General features: G+C 36.4%; 1 protein-coding gene across 4 annotated transcripts in view; it reads left to right on the top strand.

Annotated features, from left to right (window-relative positions):
* ITCH (itchy E3 ubiquitin protein ligase) overlaps nucleotides 1–22995 on the top strand; it is a 145245-nt gene that overhangs the window by 66105 nt on the left and 56145 nt on the right. For all 4 annotated transcript variants that reach the window (XM_040447278.1, XM_040447279.1, XM_040447280.1 and 1 more), the window contains 3 exons: nucleotides 399–523; nucleotides 1861–1998; nucleotides 11417–11462. In XM_040447278.1, coding sequence (XP_040303212.1) covers nucleotides 399–523; nucleotides 1861–1998; nucleotides 11417–11462 — 309 coding nt within the window. The remainder of the gene's footprint in view (nucleotides 1–398; nucleotides 524–1860; nucleotides 1999–11416; nucleotides 11463–22995) is intronic.

The raw sequence follows: 22995 nt of genomic DNA, 5'->3' as shown, positions 1-22995 counted from the left end.
TAGGGTTGCCATGAAGATGAAATGAAATCACCTCAGGCTCACTATACTACCTGACCTAAAGTAAAGATTTAATTTATAAATTAACTTTTTATACTACTAAAGTAAGACAAGTTTTCTAACAGTTTGTAGCATGATGAGCAGTTTTACTTGTGTTGGTGATACATGCATGAAGTTGCCCCTGTAGTTCAGCCACAAATGAAAATGACAATGTGAGCATGTAGCATTCAGATGTTTTCTGTAAGATTACAAAATAGGGGCAATATTGATTGTACAATAAACTGTAAGAGATACAGTCAGAAGATTTTAGACATTAAAATTTAATTGTAATTTATTTAGGATCCCACTGTGATATTTTAATGAAAATAATAATTTTTTTTTAAACCTTTCTTCACTTTTAGTATTGTCACCCCTGTGAGTAAATTGCATTTTCGCGTGTGGAGTCATCAGACACTGAAATCTGATGTTTTGTTGGGAACTGCTGCATTAGATATCTTTGAAACCTTAAAGTCAAACAACATGAAACGTATGTATGTAAAAGTAACAGAAATTGTGTTAGGCTATTTGTTTTTCTGCAAGAAATACATGTGCAAGACGTGCAGAATGACTATGTTCACTATTTGTTTTTAAGTTTGCTTGGTTATAATATTAATGAGGAGAACAATCTTTAGCTTTTTTTAAAATGTATGTTTATTTATTTTGAGAGAGAAAGAGAGAACCAATGTGTGCATGCATGTGCACTTGCAAGCCTGAGTAGGGGAGGGGCAGAGAGAATCCAAGCAAGCTTTGCATTCTGAGCCCTTGAGCTCATGACCTGAGCTGAAATCAAAGGTCAGATGTTTAACTAACTGAACCACCCGGGTGCCTCGAATTTTGAATTATTTAAAGCATTCTGAGCAACCTTGGTTTAGCCATTCATTTTTGACCCAATATTTTTTAGTAAATTTAGTAAATAGGTACTTATTAAAATATTATAACTCAATTATGGAAAACTAAAGAATATAGAGATGAAAAATGTAATCCTATTTCAAAGACATATATGATTAATATTTTGACAGATTGTCTTTTCAAATGCTTTTTTTAAATTTCCTAATTTTAGATGGCTGTGGTTTTATTTGTGTGTGTGTGTGTGTGTGTGTGTGTGTGTGTGTGTGTGTGTGTGTATATATGAAGATATATAAAAACTTGAAACATGCTTGTTTTGATTAATATATCATGATTTAAAAAAAAATTTTTTTTAATGTTTATTTTTGAGACAGAGAGAGACAGAGCATGAATGGGGGAGGGGCAGAGAGAGAGGGAGACACAGAATCGGAAGCAGGCTCCAGGCTCTGAGCCATCAGCCCAGAGCCCGACGCGGGGCTCGGACTCACGGACCGCTAGATCGTGACCTGAGCTGAAGTCGGACGCTTAACTGACTGAGCCACCCAGTGCCCCTAATATATCATGATTTTAAAACATAGATGTTTTTCTACCCCTTGACTATCTAAAACATACTTTCTAAATCTCATTTAGGATTTAAGAGATGCAGTCCATTCTTAAGTTATATGTTTTCACTCAGTAAAATTCAGGCATATATTGCTGAATAATCCCGCTGGCTTATTTTCTGCAAGGATGGAATGAATATAACAAATGAGATGATTGAGCTATTTAGTATTTTATATTATGGATATTAAACATTAACAAATTTTGTTGTTTTTTTAAATGTTTGTGTCAAAAGTCCTGAAACCTCAGAGAAGTATACTAAAAACAATTTATATACACAAAAATGTAAATTTTTTCTGACATTCATTGTTTTTAACAGTTAAGATGGCTTAAAGAAAAAAAAGTGACTATTTGTTCTGTAATTATATTCTCTTACAGTTGAGGAAGTAGTTGTGACTTTACAGCTTATAGGTGACAAAGAGCCAACAGAGACAATGGGAGACTTGTCAGTTTGTCTTGATGGGCTGCAGTTAGAGTCTGAAGTTGTTACCAATGGTGAAACTACATGTTCAGAAAGTAAGTAATCACTTTTTATATAGGCTCTTTAATGATTCTTCTAATGTTAGCCACCATAGATGCTGTATGTAATTATTGCTATTCTTTTTCACCTTAAAGAAGTTATTTCTTTTTTAAAAAGAGACATTGATTATTTTAAACATTTTCCTTTTAGTGCATTGTTTCTATGAATAAAACATTTTTCTGTAATTTGAAAAGTTGAAAATCAAAGTTGAATCACAGTTGATTCTGTGTAATGAATTGATTTGTAAACTATTTATTTTGTAGACCAATGATGATAGTTAATATGGCAAATGGTGCCATACCCTCTCCATTGCCAATGGCAGACATAGTGTGTCTGTAGTAGTATCTAGTTGAGTTTAAATTTGACTTGAAATCCTTCTTAGTACTGTATCAGCCTACCAATACAAGCTGAAATCCATTTGCCATTCCTTTTCCATTTCTGTAGGCTACATTTACAGAGGTATCTTTGTGTTACAATAATGACAAAACCAATTCATTATATGTATACCAGCATAGCTTACAATTTATGACTCACTAGTTTTTGTTAAAGGAAATAATAAACATTAACTAATTGAAAGAAGTTTGGCACCCGGATTAGTGCCTATATAGCTAGCATGCTTAATGAAAGTACTTCTTAGTGGATTCCTTTTAGATTTTTCCATTACTTACAAATGTGCTAAGCAAATTTTCACTTGAAATGTCAATTTAAGAATCCCCAAGACAAAGAGCAGATTAGTAGTTTTCTTGATTAGTCTGACAAAGTTCTTTTTGTTTACTTAGAAACTACATTATAAAACATTTTGCAGTCGTCAGATGCTATTCTTCTGTTTCTGCTTTGGAAGACTTCCTACTTCCTCTTTAACTCATGATCTTTTTTAATAGCAGGACCTTCAACACAGTCCTGGTGTATCTTCCAGATTGTTTCTTTGAGGTTAGTGAGGGTGGAGAGAAATTTCTGAAATGGTCATACTGCTTCAGAGTTGACAAGTTCATTTTAATTGACTGCTATTCATAGGAACTCTGTAATAGTCAAATTTTTCCATAAATTGAAATACTAGAAAATAATACACAAGTTAAATTTCATTTTTATATTGCTCTACACTCTGCATTTATAGCTGCTTAAGTTTTTTACCCCCTACAAGTTGAAACTGTTACCAATGAAAAATACTTAATAATTAACAAAGCATATCCATTTTCATATTTTAAAGTAGAATCTAAATTGTATATTTCTACTTACAACTTTATTGTTTATTGCCCACAAAAGTGAATATTTCTATGTTACCAGTTTTCCACTCAGGTAAGAAAATAATTGATAGAATTTAACATAATTATTTGAAGTAGAGATTTTAATTGGAAAGTCACACTGTATTTTAGGATTGGAGTTGCCAGATAAAATAGCTGCCATTTTTTTAATGCTTGCCATGCCACTATGGTGATGTGTTTACATATATACTCATTTAACCATCGTAGCTTTAATAAGGCACAACCTGCATTTTGCATATAAGGAAATTGAGACTCTGATAATTGAAATAATAAGTTCAATATCACACCTATTAGTATGATGCAGAGTCAAGATTGAAATACAAATATTTGTTGATGTTTCCTATTCTTTCCAGTTGATTCACACTTAGAAACCGAGAAACTTTGAATCAAGTCATGAGTTGTAAGCAGACAAAATCTGGTCTAGTTCACAAGCATGCATGTTGGGAACTACACTTAGATTGTTCTTTGGTTCCATTTCTGTAACTTTAATTATAAACCAGAAATGAAAATAAGAGTTTACCACTAAAATTGAATTTCTAGCACCTGGCATAGGTTGGTTGGCTAAGAACTGGGGAGGTAGGGGGGTGAGGGGGATTGCTTTTGTATTCGAATAATTTTCTACTGTTAAAGATTTTTAGATTATTTTTTTCCCCTGAGAATGTTAGAGGTTGTGTTTTGTTTTAAAAAAATTTTTTAAGATTTTGTTCTTAAGTAATCTCTATACCCAACGTGGGGCTCAAACTTACAACCCCAAGATCACACATGTTCTACTTACTGAGCCAGCCGGGCATCCCAGTCAAGTTTTTTGTGGAAGAACATGTAGAATGGTTCTTAGAAGAAATTTGTTCTTGTAGACTTAAATATTTTTGGTTAATTTTTAAATAATGTTTATGAAAAGAAATCACTGAATTTTAGTATTAAAAGTCACCAAATAATAGCTTGCTATAAATGTAGATTTAGTGGGAATGTTGGATTTTCCTGATGAGACAGTATTATCTCTTTGGGTACTTAGAAATTTTTGGCTCATTGTTTTTGGTGGATAATTTTTTTTTAAATGACAGTTAAATAAATAAACCTTTTTCAAGTGAAACAAAATTTACTCAACGTGTTTGTTTTTTCTTCATGCTTATCTTCAGGCTTTATTTGAAAACTAGAGAGCTTTATATCCTCACCCCACCTTCCCAACCCCATGCTGGCTCAGAGAAAAAGTTTAATATGCAACTGAGCATCTTAGTTGTAGTTGTCACATTTTCTTTGATATTCTTTCTTTCTTCTCTGATTTAGAAAGTAACTTCATAATTTGTCCTGGTGTTTTCCTCTCTTTAAGTACAGAGTTGCCTTTTATGAATCTCTAGGAAGAATCCTTTATTTAATTAGTTACACAGATTTACTGCTTTAGCACTCAGGTCTAAAGTCAGTCAACAAATTGAGTGTCGGCAGTTCATATCTGCAAGAACTTCCCATTCATCTGTTTTTACCTCTTGGGCTGCTGGTAGTGGTAGATCATTAGTTTAATACCTGTCTTCCTAAATATGACCTCCAGTAGGAAACACTGAAAAGCATTACTGTCAAAGACATTTTTCCTAAAGACAAATAAAAATCTATTTTACTTTTAAATTCATGATTATAAAGTAAGAACATATTCTTATAAAGATCTTTATTCTTTACCATGCATACTCTGGATGTATTTAAAATTAATTTGGAGATAGGTTTTGGCGTATGTGACCTTTGGTTCTTAATATGTATGTTCCATTCCATTTTGACTGTATCTCATTCTTTCTTTCATTTGACTCTAGTTTTTGTGGTTCCTTTTAATTTTAATGTAAATCGCCATTTTATATGAATGTATCTATAATGTTTTCTTATCAGTATAATAAACTCTAAGAAACTAGCTTAAATTTTTTGCTTTACCAAATATTACTTGAAATTACTGATCTCAACTGGATCTGGGTACCAACTAATTATTTTATGGAGATAAACTTATTTGACTTATCTTTGAATGTTTTTGTATATATGTTCAAATATTAACTAGTTTACCCTCCTCAAAAAGCCAGGAAAACTTTATTTCCACTAGTTCTATTTTAAAAATCCAAATATTAAGGCTGTAATATAGTCATTATTGGTTTAGAGTAAGACTTTGCTGAATTCTTCATCCATTTATACAATTTACAAAGCATTTTGACTTATATTCTCATATATATTACATATATTCTTATATTTAACATGTGTAATACATAAGCCAGCATAAATTATTCACCCATAACTGCCACACACCTTAGAAATTAGAGCATTAACAATCATTATATCCTCCTGTATTTTCCTCCCTAGAAATCTGTATTTTTCCCCTACAGATAATCACTACTCTAAATTTTGAATTTATCATTTCCTTGCTTAAACATTTTTTTATCACCTGTGCATGTCCCTAAGCAGTCTATTACTTGCACTTTTTCTTGAGCTCTATGAAAATAGATTTTTGCCTTTTAAAATTTATCCATAGTACTTCTCTGTAATTCATTTATTTTTGTTGCTATATGATAATCTGTTAGGTGAATATACCACAGTTTATCCATTTTTATGTCAAAAGACAGTCTGATTTCTTTCCAGGTTTTGCCACTAAGAACATACAGTCATAATTGAATATTTTTGAGTTTAGTCATTTATATGTCTCCTGGTACAATTTGAAGAGTCTGTGTGGGATATATACTTGAGAATGGAATTTCTCCTGTATATTGATATGTGCACTTTCAGTTTTACAACATTTATTGTTTCTCAAATATGTCCCTTTTTTGTTGTGATTCTTTTGAGGTACAATTTACATAACATACAACTAACCTTATAAAGTATACAATTCAGTGGCATTTAGTATATACATAATGATAGTATCTACCACCTCTGATTTCAAAACATTTTCATCACCTCAGAAAAACAAACCATTGTCCATTATATAATCACTCCCCATTCCCCACCCCCAACCCTTGGTAATCTCTAATATGCTTTTTGCCTTTAGGGATTTTCCTATTCTGGATATATCATAAAAAAGGAATCATATAGTACATGACCTTTTGTGTCTGGATTCTTGGCATATTGTTTTCGAGGTTTATCAAAGTTGAAGCATGTATCAGTACTTCCTTTTTTGTGGCTGAATAACTTTCCACTGTATGATTCTGCCACAATTTGTTTATGCATTCATCTACTGGTGGACACATGACTTACTTTCCCACCTTTTGGTTATTAATGAATCATAAATAATGCTGCTACAAACATTTGTGTGCAAGTTTCTTTGTGCACATGTTGTTTTTTTTTTTTTTTTTTTTTTTTGTGCACATGTTTTTAATTTATCTTGGGTATATTCCTAGGAATGCAATTGCTGGAGCTTATTTGATAATTTCTTGTTTTTTCTTGTTCATTTTCTTTTGATAAGTTTTTTTTAATATTCCCCATTTGAAAATTTCAATATCAAACAAAAAAGGAAAATTCCAATATCAGAGATCTTTGGGGATATATTTTTATTTTTTATTTTTATTTAAAAAATTTTTTTAATGTTTATTTATTTTTGAGAGAGAGACACACATATAGAGCGTGAGCAGGGAAGAGGCAAAGAGATGAAGACACAGAATCCAAAGCTGACTCCAGGCTCTGAGCTGTCAGCAGAGAGCCTGATGTGGAAAATGAATCCACAAGCCGTGAGATTATGACCTGAGCCAAAGTCGGATGCTTCGCTGACTGAGCCACCCAGAAGCCCCCGGGGATATATTTTTATGTCTGTCCTTCATTGAGACTTGTTTTCTTATGTGTTTGCTGCTCTTTGATTGCCAGTTTATTTTTAATCATAGTCTGTGGGAATTTTAGGGGCCTAAATTGGGGAATAATTGTCTAAGAGAAAGTTACTTTTGCTTCTGCTAGTGTAGGGTGTGCCACATACCTAGAAACACCTCATCTCCTTTCAAGTCCCTAGCCTAATGTGGCTATCTCTGGTTTAGTTCTTTCACTTGGTGCTAACCCAAGCCTTCTTTTCTGATTCATCTCAGAGCTGATAATAGCCATCAGGATAACCTTTTTTTTTTTTTTCTCCAAATTTGCTTACTTCACCTTGTTCCTGCTCTAGTATCAGTTCACTTGTTTGTTTTGCTTTCAGATTGCTAGGCACCAGGAAATAGAACAGTGTGTTAAATTGCTTCATCTACCAGTTAGTTATTTTATGGCAGGGAACCCCTTTTGAGTAGTTCACTGAATAGAAGAGATCTTTGTAGATCTTCCAAAGTGTCCTATGGGTAAAATGTGTGCATTTAGAAATCTGATCATTTTTTCTTGCGGAAATTGGCAGTAGGAATACTTCTAAAGAACAATACATTCATAAAATGCAAACTTTAAGATCACTGTTCTCTTCTTGGACATTCATTGTATAAGTATCAGATATTTTGTGCCTTTTTTAAAAACTATTCTCTGGAAGCACAGAATTAGGTCTGTATAATTTATGCCATTGAGGCACCTGGGTGGCTCAGTTGGTTACGTGTCCAATTTCAGCTCAGGTCATGATCTCTCAGTTTGTGAGTTTGAGCCCCATGTTGGACTCTGTGCTGACAGCTCAGAACCTGGAGCCTGCTTCAGATTCCTTGTCTCCCTCTCTCTCTGCCCCTCCCCCACTCTCTGTCTCTCTCCCTCTCTCAAAAAATGAATAAACATTTAAAAAAATTTCATAGTTATGACCTCACCTCTGTATTGAGTGGCTGAAAATGGCCTTTGTACTTCTAAATGAAATGTAATTTTGAGAAACAGTAATAGCTAATATTTATGGAGTGCTTATGTGCTGGGCACTGTTCTAAATCTTTACGTGTAATCCTCACAACTATTCTGTGAAGTAGGTATCATTATTGTCCCCATCTTATAAGTGGTAAAAGGCACAGGAAAGGCAAGTGTACTTTTCTGAAGTCACAATGTTAGTACATGATGAAGCTACAATATAAAGTCAGGCAGTTTGGCCTCAGAGTCTGTGATTAAATACTGTGCTTTTTGTAATAAATGAAAAAGTTTAGAAGTGTCACTTATTGGTAGATTTAAATGGAATGTTCCAGGGGCGCCTGGGTGGCACAGTCGGTTAAGCGTCCGACTTCAGCCAGGTCACGATCTCGCGGTCCGGGAGTTCGAGCCCCGCGTCAGGTTCTGGGCTGATGGCTCAGAGCCTGGAGCCTGTTTCCGATTCTGTGTCTCCCTCTCTCTCTGCCCCTCCCCCATTCATGCTCTGTCTCTCTCTGTCCCAAAAATAAATAAACGTTGAAAAAAAAAATTCTTTAAATGGAATGTTCCAGATTTTTTTTTAAAGTTTATTTATTTATTTTGAGAGAGACCATGAGAGCGTGAGCATGTGCATGCTGGGCAGGAGAGATGGAGAATCCCAAGCAGGCTTTGTGCTGTCAGCACAGAGCCCAGTGCAGGGCTCGATTTCACAAACCATGGTATCATGACCTGAGCCCAAACCAAGAGTTGGATGCTTAACCAACTGAGCCACTCTGATGCACTGGTTTTCTTAATTTTTGAGAAAAGTGGGATACTAATTGATTAATTTTAGTAACTTGTGCTGGATTTTTACATTTCATTTCCTGATTTCATTTATGTCTCATCAGCTATTTGAGGCGATATGTTCCATATAAAAATAATTCTTGTAGGGGCTCCTGGGTAGCTCAGCCAGTTAAGCGTCTGACTTTGGCTCAGGTCATGATCTCATGGTTAGTGGAATTGAGCCCCGCATCAGGCCCTGTGCTGACAGCTCAGGGTCTGGAGCCTGCTTCATATTCTGTCTCCTGGTCTCTCAGCCCCTTCCCTGCTCACGCTCTGTCACGCTCTCTCTCTCTCTCTCTCTCTTTCTCTCTCTCTTTTGTTTCTTTCTCTCTCTCCCAAAATAAATAAACATTAAAAAATTAAAAATTCTTGTAAAACTGAAATGTACTCTTTTCAGGGGTGCCTGTGTGGCTGTCAGTTAAACGTTCGACTCTTGATTTCAGCTCAGGTCATGTTCAGCTTAGGTCATGATCTCACAGTTGGTGGGATTGAGCCCCACAAGTCAGGCTCTGCACTGATAGCATGGAACCTGCTTGGGATTCTTTCTCTACCCCTTCCCCACTTATGCTCTTTCTCTCTTTCAAAAATAAACATTAAAAAAATTTTTTTAGGGACTCCTGGGTGGCTCAGTCAGCTAAGTGGTCAACTTTGGCTCAGGTCATGATCTCACAGCTCATGGGTTTGAGCCATTTTTAACAGCTTTATTGAGATTTATATTTCATAAAATTCACTCATTGCAAATATCCAGTTTAATAATTCTTAGTAATTTAACTGAGTGACCCAACCATTACTGTAAATCAGGATTAGAACATTTTCATCCCCCTGGTAAGATCCTCTTTATTTACAGGAAATTCTGTTCCCACCTCTAGCCCTAGGCAACCACTAATCTATTTTGTTTCCAAAAATTTGTGTTTTCTGGACATTTCATATAAATGGGAATGGTACAATGTGTGTGGTCTTTTGTGTCAGACTTCTTTTACTTATTAGCACAGGGTTTTTCGGGTTCATCCACGACATAGCATGATTCAATTATTTGTTCCTTTTTATTACTGATAGTTTTCCATTGCATACGTATACCATATTGTCTGGTTATCCACTTGTACTTTCTTATTTTTGGTAAGCTTTTTGTTTTAATTGAAGGATTGTTGACACACAAAGTTACATTAGTTTCAGATGTACAACCTATTGATTGGACAAATCTGTATATTATGCTGTGCTCACTGCAAGTATAGCTACAGTCGGTCACCAAACAACACTATTAAAATATTATTGACTATATTCCTTATGCTGTACCTTTTATACCCCCTACTTTTTTTAATGTAATATTTTTAGACAAGATGATATTCCTGGCAACCTTGCGGAGTATGGTATAGTGTAGTGGTGATTCAGCATTTTTTAAATGAAATTAATCTATTAATTATGGTTTGGAGTAATGTAGTGATGATTTCACTGTTTAAAACTATGTATTTGGGGACTTAAAAGAAATTTTTTTTTACATTTATTTATTTTTGAGAAACAGTGAGACAAAGTGTGAGTGGGGGAGGGGCAGAGAGAGGAGACACAGAATCTGAAGCAGGCTCCAGGCTCTGAGCAAGCTGTCAGCACAGAGCCTGATGTGGAGCTCGAACCCATGAACTGTGAGATCATGAACTGAGCTGAAGTCGGACGCTCAACCGACTAAGCCACCCAGGCGCCCCAGGGCCTTTTTTTTTTTAATGTTTATTTTTGAGAGACAGAGAGACAGACAGACAGAGCACGAGTGGGGGAAGGGCAGAGAGAGAGGGAGACACAGAAGCAGGCTCCGGGCTTTGAGCTGTCAACACAGAGCCCAATGTAGGGCTTGAACCCATGAACCATGAGATCATGACCTGAGCTAAAGTCAGATGCTTAACTGAGCCACCCAGACGCCCTAGGGACTATTTATTATTCTTTAACTAACTTAAAATAGACTGACAAACTTGAGTTCTTGTTTCTGCATTTTACAGTATTTCCTTCTCTGTCTTATTTTTGCTGCAATCAGTGTGCCTACCGTCTAATGTTTTTATAGTGCACAGACCCTTACTGAATCCTCAGGTTATTTTGCATGAATGAAATTTGAAGAAAGTGTGAAATTTGTGGCATTAATTTGCCACTTGAGATTAGTTGGTACCTTTCCTTTTCTTGAAGTTATTTGCCAGGCCCTTGCATAAGAGAGATGTTACTGGTTTTTCTGTTTTCAGAATCTGTTTTATTCCTTATCCTGCTGGTTATCAGTATTTTGTGTGAGGTATTTGGAATATAAAAGATGGCTAAAATATTAGATTTGAATTAGAACCAAGCAAATATATATTTTAAAAGGCAGAAGTAGGACATCAGTAATAATACCTTGACTAATTAGCATCTCCTAGACCTAAAAAGCATTTGTGCAAAATTTTGGTAAACATTTTTTAATTTCAATCATATGAACATTTTATCACATTTTTCCTTTAAATATCATGTTGGAATTTAAGTTATAGTGTGTTCTACAAGATTTAATAAAATGCTTTGCCTGTTTAGGAAAAAGGTGAAAATCACTTTTTGAAACTCATTTTCTGTGTAAATTTTATTGATGTTCAAGGTGCTTCACAGAATGATGATGGCTCTAGACCGAAGGATGAAGCAAGGTAAGATTTCACTTATTCACCAAAGAATATAAGAAGAGACCAGGGAGAATAAATAACCATTTTAGTCAGAACTTTAGTTTGACTAAAGCAAAAGTTTAGACTGATACAAGAATAAAGAAATGTCAGAAAATTTAGGGTTCACAAAAGTCCATCGACGGATGAATGGATAAAGAAGATGTGGTATATATATACAATGGAGTGTTACTCGGCAACCAAAAAGAATGAAATCTTGCCATTTGCAACTACGTGGATGGAACTAGAGGGTATTTATACGAAGCGAAATTAGTCAGAGAAAGATGAATATCCTATGACATCACTCATATGAGGACTTTAAGACACAGAACACATGAACACAAGGGAAGGGAAGCAATATAAAAACAGGGAGGGGGACAAAACAGAAGAGACTCTTAAATATGGAGAACAAACAGAGGGTTACTGGAGGGGTTGTGGGAGGGGGGTGGGCTAAATGGGTAAGGGGCACTAAGGAATCTACTGAAATCATTGTTGCACTATATGCTAACTAATTTGGATGTAAATTTAAAAAAAAATTCAGGACTCAGTGGCACCTGGCTGGCTCAGTTGGTGGAGCATACAACTCTTGATCGTGGGGTTGTGAGTTTGAGCCCATGTTGGGTATAGAGATTACTTAGATAATAAAATCTTTAAAAAGAAATTTAGGGCTCAAGGTAAGAAAGGAAATATTTATGAATGTTTCAAAATACTTAGCTTATTTGACTGCAGTTCTTTGGAGTAGCCCAGGGATACCCAAATTGCTAATATTTCCTTCAGCTTGTTGAAAGTGAATATATTTGCACTTTTTCAAAGGCAAGGAGTTCAGAACCCAGGGCCATCACTGGACTGTTAAATTTTTTTTTCTAGAAAAGCTGGGTTATAAGCTTTGGGTATATGGGAAGGTCGTCACCATCTATGGTATCTTCTGAGCCTTTGTTGAAAGGAGCAGTGATTTGTAACAGTTGTTCACTCTAACCCTAGATTCAGCACTTTTTTTTTTTAAGTTTATTTATTTCTTTTAGTTATCTCTATACCCAGTGTGGGGCTCAGACTCACAACCCTGAGATCAAGAGTCGTATACTCTTCTGACTGAGGCAGCCAGGTGCCAGTGGATTCACCACTTTCATGGGCTTATCTGCCTTGACATCTAGGGCCTAAAAAGTGTTGAATGCCTTGAGTGTTAACTGATTTAAACATTTAGGTGTTTAGTGTTATGCTAGAAAACTGATAATGGGAGATAAATTTAGAAAAGGAGATGTTCCTAGTCTTAAGGCAGTAAGTAACATATCTTAGAGAGTTACAAAATCCCATTGGATTCCTCCTTTTTCCCAAACTGAGTAAACAGTGGGTAGGAAGATGATGAACCACAGAAGTAATGATCAGAAGAGGAGAAGTGTAGAAGTATCACAGAACATAAGGGAAAATACCCTTAAAGATGGGGTATTAACGTGTTAGGTGGTGGCAGGAGAGGAGAGGTGGAGCAAGTAGAACAAAATGTTAATGGTTGTTGAAACTGAGTTGATAGGGAATTTGTGCTACTAGTTTGTCTACTTTTGTGATTTATGGGAAATTTTATAATAACGTTAAAAAAAGACAACTCACCAAGATCTTTGGGAAAATTAAAGTGTGTAAATCTATTCTCTTTTATCTAATAGAGATCTCCTTTCAGAGTCACTCCTGTGACAAAAACTCATCTCTTATGCTAATCTCTGAAGAGGTGGAATATTAAGGACTAGTAACATCTTGTCCACGGAATAATAACTGCTTTTATTTCTCAGTGTGATTAAAAAGCAATAGAAAAGAAATATACATATCTCTGTAGACGGGGAGACAACTCTAGCCTCTTGTGCTTCCCCTCAGTTTTATGTTTAATTAGAGTTTTGAATTCCTGAAATTTTCTCCATAATGTTTTAATATTTCAGTTTGTGTTCATCAGGTAACTCCTATTTTATGTAATAAACCCATATTTATCCATTAATAAGTGAGAATGTCATAGAATTTTGTATGCTCATTGAAAGGTTCAGTTAAGGGGTGCCTGGGTGGCTCAGTTGGCTGACTCTTGATTTCAGCTCAGGTCATGATCTCACGGTTTATGGGATCAAATCCTGCCTTGTTGCGCTCCATGCTGACAGTATTGAACCTGTTTGGGATTTTCTCTCCCTCTCTTCTCTCCCTCTCTCCCTTCCTTTCCCTCCCTCCCTCTCTCTCTTGCTCTCTCAAAATAAATACAATTTAAAAACAAGAAAGGTTCATTTAAGTCACTCTTTCTTTTTACAAATCTCATTATTTTTAATTTTTCTATTTTTTTTTTAAAGTACTCTCTATACCCAACGTGGGGCTCAAACTTAGAATCCCAAGATCAAGAGTCGCATGCTCTACTGACTGAGCTAGCTGGTTACTCCTACAAGTCTCATTCTTAAAGTGCTTTATGAAACCACTCTAGTCAACTGTAAATGTCTTACAAAGGCATTCCTGGAACCCTAGCTTCATGCCATTTATTTAATCAATGCTTCTACCCAAGTGAAGTAGTAATCTGAGGAATAGTGTCTTTTAGGTTTCTGAGACTGCCAGAATAATCTTTAAGCATGTCTTTTGTGTTAAGTATGAATTCCTTTATGTTAGCTTTTACTCCAGAGAGTGTATCTCTGAGATGATGGGTTTGAAAAGCATTTTGTAAACTGTCAAATGCTGTTAAATGTTACTACACAATGATCATGGCCATGACTGGCTTTTTCCCTTTGCTTTTATTTGCTTACTTCATAACTATAAGACTAGAAAGCAGGGCAGTATATACCCAGTGAACAAGGGTTTTGTGCCCCTCCCCTCCAATTTCTTGCCCAGTTATCATTTAGGAAGATACTAAACAACTTTAGGTTACATTACCTTTTTGTCCTAATTCAGGCCCTATTGTATACTGTGAATATAGTCTTGTTAGTCTGCTTTCCTCTGTAGCATGTCTGGATGTCCTATATTATTCAACATTGTCTTCTGTCATTTTTATGAAGTTCAAGATGATTGGCACCTAGTATTTAAGATTTTGTTGTTAGAAGTACTTTATTGGCCGTTAGGACCTTACTGTATTAGCATCTTGGTTCTCCAGGGTTCTTTATCCTGTCTTATGGGCTTATGTATAAGTTAGATATATATGCATGGTGAGATAAGCAGAGGTTTATAAGAATGTGGAGCAGAGGAACAAAGCCATAGTAGCATGTAATTAGTAGCTAATTCCTTTTAAAGATATTGGAGGTGGTGAGTTCACACTGACAATTCTATACAGTGTATAGGTTTCCACGTTTTCAAAATCCATTTCAAGTTTTAGTTTCACACCCATTTACTAAAAGAACTAAAATAAACCACCAGTGCTCTTTTAGTATGGCTATGTTTCTCAAACTTCAGAGTGTATCAGAATCACTTGGAAGACTTGTTCAACCACAGATTACGGTCTTATCTCCAGTTCCCAATTTGTTAGGTCTACGTTTGGGCCTACGATTTGCACTTCTCAGAAGTTTCCAGGTGATGCCTATAGTGTTAGACCACGCCATACACTTTGAGAAACACTATGGTTAGACTTACAGGTATTTCTTAGATTACAACAAACTGTTTTGGGAAATTTTTTCAGTTATGTAATGAAGTCTATTTCTTGAAAATCTAGGCTTACAGAATTGTCATTCTGCCTTAATCTCATGCTCTTTTACTTCAGAACTAGTTTGAATTTTGTTTCTTCTCGAACTGTTTTTATTACTAGAAAATAATACATGATGGTTTTAAAAAATGTAAATCGGGGGCGCCTGGGTGGCTCATTCAGTTGAGCATCTGACTTCAGCTCAGGTCATGATCTCACAGTCTGTGAGTTCGAGCCCCGCGTCGGGCTCTGTGCTGATAGCTCAGAGCCTGGAGCCTGCTTCGGATTCTGTGTCTCCCTCTCTCTCTGCCCCTCCCCTCCCCTGCTCATGCTCTGTCTCTCTCTGTCTCAAAAATAAATAAAATTTTTAAAAAATGTAAATCAGTATATAAACCAAAATTATATAAGCTTCATGGAAGAAATAGCATTTGACCTAAGACCATAAAGCATAGTTGTAATTTGGTTTTGCATGCCTTGGGAAATTGGACAGGGGAAGGGGTTCTAGGTGGAAGGAAGAAAAACAGTTATAGAGATGGGGAACAACATAGGGTGTGTTGTTAGAAATCTTCACTCACAGTGTCTAGCTAAAAATAGGGTAATTGAAAGGGGAAAATGGTAGGTGGTGAATTTGAGAGTAGAATCCATTAGTTAATATTTGTTATCTCTTCTATGTCAGGCAGTATGAGCATGTTTCCTATCATTTCACTTAATCTTTTTTTTTTTTTTTAATTTTTTTTTTTCAACGTTTATTTATTTTTGGGACAGAGAGAGACAGAGCATGAACGGGGGAGGGGCAGAGAGAGAGGGAGACACAGAATCGGAAACAGGCTCCAGGCTCTGAGCCATCAGCCCAGAGCCTGACGCGGGGCTTGAACTCACGGACCGCGAGATCGTGACCTGGCTGAAGTCGGACGCTTAACCGACTGCGCCACCCAGGCGCCCCTCATTTCACTTAAACACTTTTGTGAGGTAGGTAGGTATGGATCATTTTTATGGGTGATAAGAAAACTAAGCCTAAGAAAGGGAAAGGAACTTGCCTGAGTTAATAGTGTAGTGGCACAGTTGAACCTGCAATTGCCTTACCTTCAGAGCCTGAACTCATAATTGTCATGCTTTACTGCGACCTAAAGTGTTAGTTATTTTTAGTGTTACATAGGTTGGGGCCAGATGGAGGTTTTGGTTTGTAAATATAGGTATCCCTCATTTTGTGCTTTGCAGATATTTTGATTTTTTTTTTTAAACTAAAGGTTTGTGGGAACCCTGCATTGAGCAAATCTGTCAGTGCCATTATTTTTTTTTTTATTTTTTTTTAGCGTTTGTTTATTTTTGAGACAGAGAGAGACAGAGCATGAACAGGGGAGGGGCAGAGAGAGAGGGAGACACAGAATCGGAAATAGGCTCCAGGCTCTGAGCTGTCAGCACAGAGCCTGACATGGGGCTTGAACTCACAGACCATGAGATCATGACCTGAGCCGAAGTCGGACACTCAACCGACCGAGCCACCCAGGCGCCCCAATGTGCCATTATTTTTAGTAACATTCACTTGTGTCTCTGTCACATTTTGGTAATTCTTGCTCTGTTTCAAACTTTGTCATTATTATGTTTGTAATGGTAATCTGTGGTCAGTGATCTTTGATGTTACTATTGTAATTGTTTGGGGGCACCACAGACTCTGGCCATATACAACAGTGAACTTAATTGATAAATGTTGTGGGTGTTTTAACTGCTCCACTGATAGGCTGTTCCCCATCCCTCTCCTTGGGCCTCCTTGTTCCCTGAGTCACAACCATTAGGCCAGTTAATAACCCTACAATGGTCTTTAAGTGCTCAAGTGAAAGGAAGAATAGCATGTCTCTCACTTGAAATGAAAAGCTAGAAATGATTAATCTTAGTGAGGAAAGCATGTTGAGAGCCTAGATAGGCCAGAAGATAGGCTTCTTGTGCCAAACAGCTAGCCAAGTTGTGAGTGCAAAGGAAAAGTTCTTGAAATTAAAAGTGCTATTTCAGTGAACACACAAATGGTAAGAAAACAGACTTACTGTTGATATGGAGACTGTTTCAGTGGTCTGGATAGATCAAACCAGCTACAACATTCCCTTAAGCCAAAACCTAATCCAGAGCAAGACTCTAATTCTCTTCAATTCTGTGAAGGCTGAGAGAGGTGAGGAAACTGCAGAAGAAAAGTTTGAAGCCAGTAGTGGTTGGTTCATGAGGTTTAAGGAAGGAAACAATCTCCGTTTACATAAAAGTACAAGATGAAGCAGCAAGTTATCAAGAAGATGTAGCTAATTAATGAAGGTGGCTACACTAAACAGATTTTCAGTGTAGATGAAACAGCCTTATATTGGAAGAAGATGCCATCTAAGACTTTCATAGCTGGAGAGGAGAAGGTTAATGCCTGGCTTCAAAGGATAGGCTGACTGGCTTGCTAGGGCCTATTGCAGCTGCTGACTTTAAGTTGAAGCCAGTGCTCAGTGACCATTCCAGAAATCCTAGGGCCCTTAAGAATTATGCTAAATCTACTCTGCCTGTGCTCTGTAAATAGAACAACAAAGCCTGGATGACAGCACATCTGTTTACAAGGTTTATTGAATATTTTAAGCCCCCTGTTGAGACTTACTACTCAGAAAAAAGATTCTTGGAAATGTTACTGCTAATTGGCAATGCGTCTGGTCACCTAGAGCTCTGATGCTGATGTGTAACAAGGTTAAGGTTTTCATGCCTGCTAATACATCATCCATTCTGCAGCCCATGGATCAAGGGATAATTTTGTCTCTCAAGTTTTATTATTTAAGAAATACATTTCTTAAGGCTATGATTGCTGTAGGTAGTGATTTCTCTCATGGATCTGGGCAAAGTAATAACTTTCTGGAAAGGATTAACCATTCTAGATGCCATTAAGAGCATTTGTGATTCATGGGAGGAGGTCACAATATCAACATTATCAGGAGTTGGAAAAAAAATTTTTCCAGTTCTCATGGATGACTTTGAGGGGTTTGAGACTTCAGTGGAGGAAGTAATTGCAGATGTGGCAAAAATAGCGAGAGCCAGAATTAGTGGAACCTGAAGATATGACTGAATTGCTGCAATCTCATGTCAAAACTTAAATGGATGAGGAGTTGTTTCTTTGGATGCGTTCAAGAAAGGGGTTTCTTAGGATCAAATCTATTCCTAGTAAAGAAGCTGTGCAGATTGTCGAAATGACAAAAAGGATTTGGAATATTACACAAACTCAGTTGATTAAACAGCAGGTTTTAGGAGAATGGACTCCAATTTTGAAAGAAGTTCTACTTCAGTAAAATGCTATCAAACAGCATTGCTACAGAGAAATCTTTTCTGAAAGGAGGAATCAATTGTTGTGGCTGACTTCATTGTTTTCTTAAGAAATTGCCACAGCCACCCCAACCTTCAGCAACCACCACCACCCTGATCAGTCGGCAACCATCAATATCAAGGCAAGACCCTCCACTAGCAAGGAGATTAAGACTTGAATCACACTCAGTGTGGATGATGGGTAGGATTTTTTTAGTAACAAAGTATTTTTACATTAAGGTAAGTAAAAATTTTTTTAAACATAATGCTATTGCACATTTAATAGACTGCAGTATAGTGTAAACATAACTTATATGCACTGGGAAACAAAAATATTGACTTTATTGCAGTGGTCTAGAACTGATACTGCTGAGGTATGCCTGTATAGGCTCATAGAATCCTCTTGTGGAGAGGAAGATCTCTAAAAGTATTTGGGGCATTGGCATGATCAAAACTCCATAGGAAAAAGTATTTTATTTTATTTGGTAATCGTGTATAGCTTGTATTATCTGGTGGTGAGTGAAGGTGGGGGAGACCTATGTGGGAAGTTGTATAGTAATACAGTGAGCAATAAGGAGGGTTAGAACTGGGGCAATGGTGGTAGAAGAGTAGGGAGAGAATGTGGAAGTGAAATCAGTGAGACTTAGGTATTAAGCATCAAGAGGAACAGGAGAGAAGAAAAGTCAAGTTGCCTGGGAGGATAGCAGTGCCACCATAGAATCAGACCATGAGAGGAATACTAGCCTTACAATTGGAGAATTATTCTAGATCTCCTGCATTTAGTTGATAATTTGGTACCAGAGGATGGGAATGCAACAAGGATAAGTGATTGGATTTGGGAACCGTTTTAGAGATGATCTTTGAAATCATAAAATTTGAGACTCTAGGGAAAAATTCAGAACAGAACCATAGGAACCTATATTTAGTGAATGGGAGGAAGAAGACAAATTGAAGAAGAGATGGTTAGAAGTGGGCATACAAGATTAACTCGAAGTGAACAAGTTAAGAGAAAATGGTTTTAAAAGATGAGGTAATTGGGGCACCTGGGTGGCTCAGTTGGTTAAGCTTTGACTCTTGATTTTGGCTCAGGTCATGATCTCACAGTTCGTGAGATAGAGCCTCACAATGGACTCTGTGCAGACAGCTCTGAGTCTGCTTGTAATTCTCTCTGCCCCTCTCTTTCTCTGCCCCTTCCCCCCTTGCACACGCACTCTCCCAAAATAAGTAAACCAACTTAAAAGATGGAGTATTTAATGCTGTCAAATACTGCAGAAGAGAATGAGATACTAGACTAATTAAGCCAAGGAAAACTGGCTATATATGGAAAAAGAAAAAATCAAGTTAGAGCTTTATCTTGTCCAAGATCAGAGTAGATTCCAGGTTGACTTTAAAATTGAGTTCAGAGGTGCTTGGGTGGCTCAGTCAGTTAACCCAGCTCTTGGTTTTGGCTCAGGTCATGATCTCACGGCTTCATGGGTTTGAGCCCCACATCGGGCTCTGTGCTGACAGCGCGGAACCAGCTTGGGATTCTCTCTCGCTGCCCCTCCCCCCACTCGTGCTATCTCTGTCTCAAAATAAATAAACTTAAAAAATTTAAAAGAAAATTGAGTTCATACATTTTAATTTTTTTTTTCAACGTTTATTTATTTTTGGGACAGAGAGAGACAGACCATGAACGGGGGAGGGGCAGAGAGAGAGGGAGACACAGAATCGGAAACAGGCTCCAGGCTCTGAGCCATCAGCCCAGAGCCTGACGCGGGGCTCGAACTCGCGGACCACTAGATCGTGACCTGGCTGAAGTCGGACGCTTAACCGACTGCGCCACCCAGGCGCCCCAAAAGAAAATTGAGTTCAAAAAAATTAAATTATAAAACCTTTAGGAGAAAATGTGAATAGTGAACTTATTTCTGAATAAATTTGATTATATAGGAATATAAAACTCTTTTGTGCATTTTATGTCCCAGTATGTGATCTATTCTGGAGAATGTTCCATGTGCACTCAAGAAGAATGTGTATTTTGCTGCTTTAGGATGAAATGTTCTGTATATATCTGTTAAGTCCATCCAGTCCAGTGTGTCATTCAAAGCCATTGTTTCCTTGTTGATTTTCATTTAGATGATCTGTCCATTGCTGTAAGTGGGGTGTTGAAGTCCCCTACTATTATGGTATTATTATCAATGAGTTTCTTTATGTTTGTGATTAATTGATGTATATATTTGGGCGCTTTCACATTTGGAGCATAAATGTTTATAATTGTTACATCTTGTTGGATAGACCCCTTAATTATGATATAATTCCCTTTTTCATCTCTTGTTAACAGCCTTTATTTTAAAACCTAGATTGTCTGATATAAGTATGGCTACTCCGGCTTTCTTTTGGCGACCATTAGCATGATAGATGGCTCTCTATCCCCTTACTTTCAATCTGAAGGTGTCTTTAGGTCTAAAATGGGTCTCTTGTAAACAGCGTATAGATGGATCTTGTTTTCTTTTCCGTTTTATTACCCTGTGTCTTTTGATTGGAGCATTTAGTCCATTGACGTTTAGAGTGAGTATGAAAGGTATGAATTTATTGCCATTATGTTGCCTGTAGAGTTAGAGTTTCTGGTGGTGGTCTCTGGTCCTTCCTAGTCTTTGTTGCTTTTGGTCTTTTTAGGGTTTTTTTTGTTTTTGTTTTTTGGTTTTTTTCCCCAATCTTTACTACCCTGAGAGAATCCCTGTTAAAATTTCTTGCAGAGCGGGTTTAGTGGTCATGAACTCCTTTAGTTTTTGTTTGTCTGGGAAACTTTTATCTCTCCTATTTTGAATGACAGTCTTGCTGGGTAAAGAATTCTTGGCTGCACATTTTCCCGATTCAGCATATTGAATATATCCTACCACTCCTTTCTGGGCTGCCAAGTTTCTGTGGATAGGTCTGCTGTGAACCTGATCTGTCTTCTCTTGTAGGTTAAGTACTTTTTTTCCCTTGCTGCTTTCCCAAGGCTTTCCCTTGCCTGTTTTCTGAATTTGACTATAATATGCCTTGATGATAGTCGGTTTTTGTTGAATCTAATGGGAGTTCTCTGTGCCTCCTGGGTTTTGATGTCTGTGTCTTTTCCCAAGTTAGGAAAGTTTTCCAGTATGATTTGCTCACATACACCATCTACCCCTTTTTCTCTCTCTTCATCTTCTGGGACTCTTATGATTCAGATGTTATTCCTTAATGAGTCACTAAATTCCCTAATTCTTATATCATGCTCTTTTGCCTTAGTCTCCCTCTTTTTTTCTGCTTCATTATTCTCCATAAGTTTGTCCTCCATATCACTGATTCACTGCTGTGCTTTATCCATCCTTCCCACCGTGGCATCCATTCAAGATTGCAGCTCAGTTACAGTATTTTTAATTTCATCCTGACTAGCTTTTACTTCTTTTGCCTCCACAAAAAGGGATTCTAATCTGTTTTCAACCCCAGCTAGTTCCTCTGTGTATTTTCAAATACAGAATTAAAAGCGGATGACAGATACTTAACCAATATGAAAAGCGATAAATTGATATCCTCAGATTATAAAAGGATCTTACAAATAATAAGTAGAACTATTCTCTTATAACAGAAAAATGTATAAAAGATGTATACAATTCATGGAAGAAGAAACTCTAATGGCTTATAAATGAAATATTGTTGAACATTAACATTTTTATTTACCAAATTAGTAAAGACTTCAAAATATTTAAATACTTTATGGTGAAGTGGACATTTTCATAACTAGCTGATGGGAGAACAGATTAATTATTATCTTTGAAAATATTTTTAGTAATATTAAATTAAATATTAAAATATCTTCAAGATATTTGTATACTTTAACCCAGGTGTTCTATTCTGACTTTCTGTAGGAAATAGGAATTACCTCCTCTTCCCCCACCAAAAGAAAAGAAAATGATTAGATGATATTTCTATGTATTAGAATTTTCTATAGTCATTAGATATTATAAATGTTTTTTTAATAATTTGGGGGAAATGCCCAGTATATAATGAGTAATAAAACAAACATTTGCTCAAGATAGGAAACATTGTATGATTGTATACAGAGCCGGTGAAATAGGACTGGCAAGAGATAGTTCCATGTCTTAATGGTAATGATCTCCAGAAGGCAGGACTGAAGGTGATTTTTATTTTATGATTAGAAGTTGTTTTTCACTTTGAAAAGTGAAAGTCTTTGAAAAACTAAAATATACTAAGTTCTTTAATAGCATAAATACAAAAAGTTATAATGAAGGAAAAAAGAAAGAACTGTTTGGAAGAGCAGTTAGGATTGAGGAAGTGTTTTAGGTTGAGGGGTTTGATTGTGTTTATGAACCGAGAGAAAAGATCTGGAAGAAGGAAGATGATGGAAGATAGAAGACAGGTGTTAAATGATGATGGAAAGTCCTAGAAGATACAGGGTGAAATCAAAAACACAAAGACAAATTAGCCTTGAAGTAGTGAAGAGACATTTTTCCCCCAAGAGGGGAAACAAATAAATGAAGATGATAAGAGCACAGAGAAATTTTTTTTGATTGATTTTTCCTTTTTTTAATGAAAGTTTATTCTTAAATGTACAATAGGAACTAA

The sequence above is a fragment of the Herpailurus yagouaroundi genome, unplaced genomic scaffold, assembly GCF_014898765.1.
Source record: "Herpailurus yagouaroundi ecotype Mexico unplaced genomic scaffold, PumYag 196, whole genome shotgun sequence".
NCBI classification, from domain to species: domain Eukaryota; kingdom Metazoa; phylum Chordata; class Mammalia; order Carnivora; family Felidae; genus Herpailurus; species Herpailurus yagouaroundi.
The sequence above is the reverse complement of the archived record's forward strand: the minus strand, read 5'-3'. Positions and strand labels throughout refer to the sequence as shown.